The sequence below is a fragment of the Mustela nigripes genome, chromosome 16, assembly GCF_022355385.1.
Source record: "Mustela nigripes isolate SB6536 chromosome 16, MUSNIG.SB6536, whole genome shotgun sequence".
Taxonomy (NCBI): domain Eukaryota; kingdom Metazoa; phylum Chordata; class Mammalia; order Carnivora; family Mustelidae; genus Mustela; species Mustela nigripes.
Window position 1 is genome coordinate 21479170 of NC_081572.1, and position 9456 is coordinate 21488625.

Here is a 9456-nt window from a genome sequence, read left to right on the forward strand (position 1 = left end):
AGTCACCTCGAATGAGTGGGGTGGTGTCATACAAGCAAACAGGGACTCCCTAGGGACAACCTCACCCCCACCGCAGCAACAACTTTCTCTAGGGGTGTTCTCCCTAAGGAGAGTAGAAGAGAAAAAGGGTCACGTTTCGTTTTGGTCTCAGAACTTGGCCCTGCAGCAGAAATTTCAGCTTAAGTTCCTGACTCTGGGGATATCTCCCTCCCCTACTTGTCATCTCTCCCTGTGTCACCAGTAACCTCAAGGCGAGGTCAGTCCTGCAATCACGTGAAGCCCTCACGTTTGCAAGGTTTGCAGAAAGAGCCTGTTAGCTTTTATCTCCCAGGGAACAGCCAAGCTTGCCAGTCCCTCCCCAGGAATTCACATGCCTCTGCCATACAGGCTTTCCAAACACGCCACCCTGACTTTTCAGTGCACCCCACCCCATTCGGCTCTTAGCTCCTCCCCGGCCCCAGCTAAGGCTTTTGCAAGGCAGAAAAGAGGAAATAAACGCAGTCCGCCCACTTTGCCAGTGGACTACCAATCCCGAAAGGCTTAGCGTTACGCAGGCGCACGGAGCTCAACGTGCCTGCTGCTGGAAAAGTGTGTCACTGGGGCACGAGGCGCTCCCTGGGATCACATGGTACCTGCTCCAGTGCCGCGTGCGGCCCGGGAACCCTGGGTTGCTGGCGCCTGCGCAGAGCCCTCTGTCCCAGGGAAAAAGGCTGGGGCAAAAGGCGGCTGAGATTGGCAGAGTGAAATATTGCTGCCGAGGGAACGTAGCAGGGCACACGTCTCGCTTCTTTGCGCCTGGGTGCCCCGTTTCTCCCCATCACCTACTTACTTCCTGACTGCATCCTCTCTCCCTCTGGGACTTTTGCACCGGGAGCTCCAGATTCGCTACCCTGCAGCGCTGTGAAGCCGTCAGGCAGTGGCACCCCGTACACTGCAGAGACCCGAACCTCCTTGCTACCTTCCTGCCAGAACTATACAGCAGGCTGATTTCCCCCCCCTCCCCCACACTCTGCTCTTCCCATGCAAAGCAGACCTCCGTTGCCTCTGCGTCCTACCCTTCTGCAGGGCTGCAGTCCGGCCACCCCAAGACCTTGCTGCAGGGTGCCTCGGATCCTGCTTGTGATCCGCGGGGTCCATTCCCCGCCCTCAGTCACTGCTCAGGGGGCGACAGCGGCAATTGCAACCTCCAGTCTGTATCAAGGTCCAGTTTGAATGACCGCTCTCAGCCGGTGAAGACATGACGACCCTGGACTCCAACAATAACACAGGTACCGGAATTCCTTTACTATCATCGTCCTTTGTCACGGTCTCCTCACTTCCATATATACCTTAGAACAAGAGGAACTTTGTAAGGGACTGGCGACTCCCTCGGCCTGGGGATTTGCTAGCATAATGGGGACCATAGGCTGGGATTTCCAGAGCGAGTTGTTCGTCCTGGGAATGCGCCCGGAAGCGCCGCACCACCACCTCTCAGAGTCCCAAAGCTCCTTTTAGCCTGAAGGACTCGTATCCCGGGCAGGAGGTAAAGGAGAGCGGGTACGTGTGGTAAGATGCACAGTTTTGAGAGACTGGGAGCTTTGGAGAAGAGCACCAAACGCCCCTATCTTCCCCTCCCCCCTCGCCTGCAGCTGTGGCATGCCTGGCCTTCTCGGAAAGAGGACCCCCCTCCTTCCTCTTCCCTTAGTTCCTGCATGCTCAAGGGAACCTGAGAAGCAGTGGGGCGATAGGGGCACCAGGCGGGAGGGGCTGGGAGAATGGGTCGGATCTCACTGGGGAATCCTCAGTGACAGTAGGGAGCGGCACTTGAGGAGCCGGCTGAGTGGTGCCCTGCCCCAGGGAGGACACCCACAGCGCCCGGGAGGCCCGGAGGGCTCACATGGCTGCGGAGTCGGGCCCACGTGCTGCGTTTGTTTTCATTCAGCAGAAGCCGTGGCCGCCACCCCATTGGTCGTTGCATCCCGGCCCCGTTACATAATGAGCTCCGCCCCGCCCCCGGTCGCCCCGGCAACGCGTGTTCCCATCTCTCCTCCCCTCAGTTGCCCGGGCCGGGCTGGCGTTTGGGGCCCAGCCCAGGGCCCAGAGGCCCAGGAGGGGCGGGGCGGGGGCGGGGCTGCTGCTCTCGATTGACGGGAAGCGGAGGGGGCGGAGCCTCGAGTTCCGGGGTTCCTCGTTGGGGAGCCACGTGCAGGACGCACACGTGGAGTGGGGACGTGAGGCCCCCTGAGGGCCCTGCTCCCGCCCCGCCCCGCCAAGATCTGGGTGAAGCTGGGCTGACTCACCGCCCCCGCCTGCCTCCTTTTCCTGTCCGCCTGCTTGGGGCCCCCTTCTCCCCATCACTGAAGCAGAGTAAGATGGAGCCATCCTTGACCTCTCATGGCCTCATGTTTACACTCCTCAGTGGTACCTCACATCTAGACACCCTTCTCCTAGTTCCTTCCTCTTTATTCTGTTTGCACCTACTTCACTTTACTGTCTTTAGACTCAGCCTCACCACGTTCCAAATTCTTACTGTTCCTGGAGCATCTCTTTCCTTAGTCCTGCAGACACTGTCTTACTCCCCACCCCCACCAAGCAAGCAGCAGTTTGTCACAAGGATTTCCCCAGAACAACTACATCTCAGAATCATAAGTGAAGCTTTTATCTTTTTTTCCTTCACAGAAAGGAAAACTGAGACCCAGAGAGGGGAGTTCATTTCCTCTAGGTCACAAATCAAGTTGCTTGTGATAGATCTAAACCTAGAACTAGACACTTTTAGGCATGTCCCTCACTTCCAGGTTAGGAATATCTTTGAAAGAAGGTCTCACCCATCCTTTGGGGGATGGGTGAACTAGGTCATGTTCATTTACCACCAGATAATATCCCATCCTCACCCCCTACCTAAACCCTGAAACTGTAGGAGCTGATCTGTTGTGCAACTATTTTACTGGGAACTGGGTTCACCCTGACCAACCTTGAGCTATTTTAAGGTTGCCCTGCCCAGCTCAGTGTGTGTCAGTGGGTGAGCAAGACATGTGCCTCTGGATACATGGTGACATGGCTTGTGTCGGCTTACACGTGTCCTAGGATCCTCCCTTCTTCCAACCTGCCTGTGGCAGGCCAGTCTCTCAGTGCTTGGTACTGGAGTGGCAGGCAGGTCACCTTTTCTCCTGCTTTTATCATGGGAACACAGCCACCTGGCGGGCAATGTAACCAGAGGGCCAAAGTCCCTGAATGGCCAGAGAGCCAAGGTCATTTGTCACCAGGCTAAGAGATCTAGAAGGGGATTTCCAAAGTCCTAGGCTGGACAATTTGTTTTTCGTGTCCACCTCCTGTAATGTGCACTGCTAAGTCTTTCCTGACTCAGAGGGAGAATCTGTTCTGACACTTGCTCTTGGAGGCCAGGGGAATCAGACTGGGCAGGTTCAATACCTTATCTTTGGAGAATATGTCTCCCAGTTTTGGGGGAATGTAACTGGTTTACTCTTGTAAGACCTCTACTCTCCTTAGTGTTGGCTCGCTGGCCCTCCATAGTCTCATCCCTGGAATGGTCTTGGTGTTAACATTGGCAGCCATTTTTTTTGTGGGGGAGGGAAAACTGGGCATTCTGAATGGGTCTCAACAGCTCATCCCATCCTCTGGTCTGCCTCTGACAACTAAATCATTAGCTGCTGTCAATATTCCCAGGGAAGGCATTTGAGGCCAGGGGAGCGGTGCATATGTGAGATGCCTGCAGAGGTCCTGCCTCTAGGGAGAGCCCTCACACCCAAGGCAGAAACTGAATGTACCCTGCGAAGGGTCTTGGGATGTTGGTGGGCCATGTCATGTCTGGTATGTGTTGGGAAGTTGCTCAGTGCAGCTCTTCCTGGGACTCCCAAGATTAAGGGTTCCACGTGGTTAACTTCTGAACATCCAGCAGTGTCTGGGGGAGGCAGGTGGGGGGAATGAGCGGATTGGTGCCCTGTCACCAAAGGTGTATGGCGGCTGACACCCTCTTCCTTCATGTTCTCCTGCCAGGTGGTGTCATCACCTACATTGGCTCCAGCGGCTCCTCCCCAAGCCGCACCAGCCCTGAGTCTCTCTACAGTGACAGCTCAAATGGCAGCTTCCAGTCCCTGGCGCAAGGCTGCTCTGCCTACTTCCCACCGTCGCCCACGGGCTCCCTCACCCAGGACCCAGCTCGCTCCTTTGGGAGCGTTCCACCCAGCTTGAGTGATGACGGCTCCCCTTCTTCATCTTCCTCCTCCTCATCCTCCTCCTCCTTCTATAATGGGAACCCCCCCGGGGGTCTACAAGTGGCCCTGGAAGATAGCAGCCGCGTGTCCCCCAGCAAGAGCACCAGCAACATCACCAGTGCGTAAATTGCCAGCTGACTGGGGGAAAGGCGGCCAGGCCTAGGTGGGGCCTTGGGGCCCCCATGACACGATTCTTCCCAGGGCCTTCCCTGGCCTCAGGGATTTCTCCTAGAGTCGCAACAACTGCCGTCCGGCCCATCTGGGGCTGCTCAGATAGCCCTGCCGCTCACCCGCCGCCTCTCTCTTCCCGCAGAGCTGAATGGCATGGTGCTCCTGTGTAAAGTGTGTGGGGACGTCGCCTCGGGCTTCCACTATGGTGTGCATGCCTGTGAGGGCTGCAAGGTGAGGCAGGGGGTCAGGGCGGAGGCGGGGTGACCTCAGTCCTCTGGACACAGACGCCTGGCCTGGACGGACATGCTCTCTATAGCTGCCCCTGTCCTTCCAGGGCTTCTTCCGTCGGAGCATCCAGCAGAACATCCAGTACAAAAGGTGTCTGAAGAATGAAAACTGCTCCATTGTTCGCATCAATCGCAACCGCTGCCAGCAGTGTCGTTTCAAGAAGTGTCTCTCTGTGGGCATGTCTCGAGATGGTAAGACAGTGCCACAGGCATCACTCACTGCCACACGCCCCCCTCCCTTCCTTCCACCCAAAGTTTCTGAGTGAATCCCCTCCCTTTAAAAAAAGTCCCAACGGAGACACGTCATCTTGTGTCTCCTTTTGTATCGGGGACGCCTGTCTTTTGTCCTCTTGGATAAACACACTTCTTTCCTATTAGCTCCTCTGGCCACCTCCTAGGGCTATCCCTACTTGGAAAACCCCCCCTCAGTGGACATGGCCTCGGTTCTGATTTTGAGGTGGAACCCCAGGCCTTCAGGGCCTTGCCCTTTGGGGAGGAAGGAAGGAAGAGAAGCACGTGAGTGTGTCTGAGAACTTCCTGACGCTGTTCTCATCCTGTCACAGCTGTGCGTTTTGGGCGCATCCCCAAACGAGAGAAGCAGCGGATGCTTGCCGAGATGCAGAGTGCCATGAACTTGGCCAACAACCAGTTGAGCAGCCAGTGCCCGTTGGAAACCTCACCCACCCAGCATCCGACCCCAGGCCCCCTGGGCCCCTCACCACCTCCCGCTCCGGCCCCCTCACCCTTGGTGGGCTTCTCCCAGTTCCCACAACAGCTGACGCCTCCCCGGTCCCCAAGTCCTGAGCCCACAGTGGAGGATGTGATATCCCAGGTGGCCCGGGCCCACCGAGAAATCTTCACCTATGCCCATGACAAGCTGGGCACCTCACCGGGCAACTTCAATGCCAACCATGCGTCAGGCAGCCCTCCGGCCACCACCCCACACTGCTGGGAGAGTCAGGGCTGCCCCACTGTCCCCACTGACAACAATATCATGGCTGCTCAGCGTCATAATGAGGCCCTGAACGGTTTACGCCAGGCTTCCTCTTCCTACCCTCCCGCCTGGCCCCCTGGCTCTGCCCACCACAGCTGCCAGCAGCCCAACAGCAACGGGCACCGCCTCTGTCCCACCCATGTGTACCCAGCCCCCGAAGGCGAAGCACCTGCCAACAGTCCACGGCAGGGCAACTCCAAGAACGTTCTGCTGGTGAGGGCACTGGGGGTGAGGTGGGCAGGGGGCCTGGGAGACTGGATCTAGCAGAAGGCAGCTGGGTGTGCCTGGACGCTAATGCGGGAATATCCTCGTGCCAAGGGAGGATGCTCAGCCCCACAGTAAGGGCTCTGCCTGCCAATCCCTGATCTCCACCTGACACCTGATTGCTACTTTACCTCGAAGACCCATCCTCCAGGACCACAGCCCCTAACCCAAGCCAAAACTAGGGTCCAGCCCTGCTGGTGGGGGGAGCCCATCTGAGTCAGCCTGATTGACATTCGCCTCCCCACATCCCTTCCTTCTCCAGGCATGTCCCATGAACATGTACCCACACGGACGCAGTGGGAGAACCGTGCAAGAGATCTGGGAGGATTTCTCCATGAGCTTCACACCTGCTGTGCGGGAGGTGGTAGAGTTTGCCAAGCACATCCCTGGCTTCCGTGATCTTTCTCAGCACGACCAGGTCACCTTGCTTAAGGCTGGCACCTTTGAGGTGAGTGACCCTTTATACTCCCTGTTCTTGACCTTGGGAAGGATCCAGCAGAAGGACTTGGTGTCTGGGATGGGCAGGGGCTCTGAAAGGCTTTGGAACCCTGCTATCTGTCCTGGCAGACTCTGACTGCCAGAGGGGGCAGAATCCCTCCCCATCCTGCCTTGGGATGGTTGGGTCTCCTATCATCTCACCTGGGGTCTAAGCACATCCCATTGCCTTAAAAGAACACCTTAGGGCACACTGCTACCCCCTACCCCCTTCTAGGCATGAGCAAATTCACTTTAGTGAACTTTTGTGACCTTGCCCGAGGTCACAGGGAGTGACAAAGCTAAGACTCAGACCCAGGCCTGCTGGATTCCAAAGCCGGGGTGATGTTCCCCATCCCTCCATCTCTCCCCCGCCCCCCCCCCCCTGCCCATTCAGAAACCACGCTCGCTCTTTCCTGAGAAATCTAAGGGAGCACCAGTGAAACCCTCTGGAAAACTTCAGGGGCAATTTGGCAAGTGGTCCCCACCCCACCCCACCCGAGGATGACTGGCCCTGCCCCCTCCCCCCTCTAGGTGTTGATGGTGCGCTTTGCATCGCTGTTCAACGTGAAGGACCAGACAGTGATGTTCCTCAGCCGCACCACCTATAGCCTGCAGGAACTCGGAGCCATGGGCATGGGCGACCTGCTCAGTGCCATGTTTGACTTCAGCGAGAAACTCAACTCCCTGGCGCTTACCGAGGAGGAGCTGGGCCTCTTCACCGCGGTGGTGCTTGTCTCTGCGGGTAGGTCAAGCTCTCGCCTGAGCCTGACCCCGGGGAGGAGGCGGACGCAGTTCAATTCAACACACCTTTTATGGAGTACCTACGCTATGCCAGGCCCTGCACCGGGCACTGGGGATACAGACATGATTCAGACACAGTCTAGCTGGGGAGACAGACTCATGCCCGACTAATTATAAAACAGTGAGATAAGTGTCACAGTAGAAGCATGAACCAAGGGCTTTGGAAGCATAGACAACTATTTCTGCCTGGGGGAGCTGGGGAAGGAGGTGACACTTGAGTGGGGCCTCACAGGACAAGTAAGATATTGCCAGGCAGAAAGGGGGAAGGGCAGCCCAGGCAGAGGGAACTACAGAGCGAAAAGCAAGGGAGCCTGGACGCTGTTTGGCCTGTTCAGGGAAGGAGAGTGGCCTTGTGGGATGGGAGGTGACCAGCCCTGCTGAGCCCATGCTCCCAAGCTTTCAGCCACCTCCTGCTCTTAGGGGCGGAGGCCTGGGAGGAGGAGTTGCGCTCCCCTCCTCCTCCTTCCCCATGGGCCCTCTGAGGGGCTTCAGGGAGAGGCTGCACCAGCAGCGGCCGCGTCCTCCTCCTCCTCCTCCTCCTTCTCCTCGGAGACCTCCTTGGAGACCTCCTCGCAGGCCTCCTCCGGTTCCTCCTCAGAGGAGCTCGGGGAGCCCGCCTCACTGCTGTCGTCTTCCCCACAGACCGCTCGGGCATGGAGAATTCCGCTTCGGTGGAGCAGCTCCAGGAGACGCTGCTGCGGGCTCTTCGGGCTCTGGTGCTGAAGAACCGGCCCTCGGAGACTTCCCGCTTCACCAAGCTGCTGCTCAAGCTGCCGGACCTGCGGACCCTGAACAACATGCATTCCGAGAAGCTGCTGTCCTTCCGGGTGGACGCCCAGTGACCCGCCCGGCCGGCCTTCTGCCGCTGCCCCCTTGTACAGAATCGAACTCTGCACTTCTCTCTCCTTTACGAGACGAAAAGGAAAAGCAAACCAGAATCTTATTTATATTGTTATAAAATATTCCAAGATGAGCCTCTGGCCCCCCGAGCCTTCTTGTAAATAACCGCCTCCCTCCCCTATCACTGACCCTCCCATCCTCCCCTATTTAAGTCACTCTCCCACCCCTCCCTTATTCTCTAGCCCCCCGATTTGTTCTATTCCTGTCTCAAATCCAATAGTTCACAGCTGAGCTGGCTTCTGTGATGTGTGCTCGTTTGGGGCCGGGGAGGGGGGTGGGGGCGGTGGAGTGGAAATATTGCCAAGGCTGGGGCACACCTCTCCATCTGGTCAGTTTGTGGGGTGGGTACTCTGCCAGCAGATGGGAGGATACAGGGAAACAGCACACAAGTCTAAGGGGGGTGCCCAAGGGGGTTATTTTCATCATATATTTATTACATAAATATATAGTAAAATAGACGAGCAACAATTACCATAAAAATATCTTTCTTTAAAATCCTGACCCAAAACACAACGGGGTGAAAAATCGCACGTAACAGACATACTGATTGTCAACGTGGGGCAGGAGTAGGAGCCCCCCAAGTCACCCCTACCGGTCTCCCCACCCCTCCCTGGGGAAGGGGACCTACCTCCTTCCCTGTTTCTGGCCATAACCCCCCTCCCCCCAACCCCAGCACCAGCTTCTCATACATTCAGTAGCGCCTCCAGGGAAGTGCCCCCTCCCCCCACCCAGGAGTTCCTGGGGCAGGAATTACTGTCCCCCTTATGGACGGTGTCTGTGTCACACGCCCTGCCCTCTCCCAGCCCTGTAGACCCGCCACCAGGGGAAGGGGTAGGGGCTCCTCCACCCCCACCCTCCCCAAGGCTGAGCAGGGAGGAGGCTGGATGAGGTATGTGTGTTCTGAGTGATGGGGGGGGATACTGAGATGGAGAGGTGGGTGGTGGGCACGGGGGAGTGGTCATGGCTCTGGCACCCCCTTGTCCTGGCCTGGCCCATTCCCAGCAGTCCCTCCTCCCACCAATACTGCACCTGCTGCCCCGCCCCGCCTGCCCTAGTGCCCTGGGCCAATACTGGGGGAGGCATGCTGAGCACCCACATCAAGGCCATCCCCCTCATTAGCACCAATGGCCCCCAGGAGAGGGCCCTGTCCCCCACTTCCAAAGCAGGGACTGGGACAGCTGCCTCTCTAGAGCAGGTGCGTGGCGCTCCTGAGTCCCCTGGCTCCTGCCCCACCACGTGTACTTGCTCACACATTCACGCAGAGAAACGCACACATACGCCCCACATCACCTAGAGTGAGGGGGGAGGGGTCAGAGATGGGGGAGGAGTAGGGGATCACAGCTCATATGAT

At 57.7% G+C, this 9456-nt stretch overlaps 1 protein-coding gene across 1 annotated transcript; it reads left to right on the plus strand.

The window, feature by feature from the left end:
* The first annotated feature begins 630 nt into the window (after positions 1 to 630).
* On the plus strand, positions 631 to 8178 carry NR1D1 (nuclear receptor subfamily 1 group D member 1). Its single transcript, XM_059379870.1, has 8 exons — positions 631 to 1268; positions 3994 to 4329; positions 4525 to 4613; positions 4717 to 4861; positions 5233 to 5876; positions 6190 to 6375; positions 6936 to 7146; positions 7848 to 8178. Exons 1-8 carry the CDS (start codon positions 1238 to 1240, stop codon positions 8045 to 8047), a joined length of 1842 nt encoding a protein of 613 aa, XP_059235853.1. The 5' UTR covers positions 631 to 1237; the 3' UTR covers positions 8048 to 8178.
* Positions 8179 to 9456: the final 1278 nt, after the last annotated feature.

Excerpts from the sequence above, each read along its gene's own strand:
- NR1D1 (XM_059379870.1), top strand. The coding sequence starts at position 1,238 with ATGACGACCCTGGACTCCAACAATAACACAG. Across the intron at positions 1,269-3,993 it reads GGACTCCAACAATAACACAG|GTGGTGTCATCACCTACATT; the intron begins GTACCGGAATTC and ends TTCTCCTGCCAG. Across the intron at positions 5,877-6,189 it reads ACTCCAAGAACGTTCTGCTG|GCATGTCCCATGAACATGTA; the intron begins GTGAGGGCACTG and ends TTCCTTCTCCAG.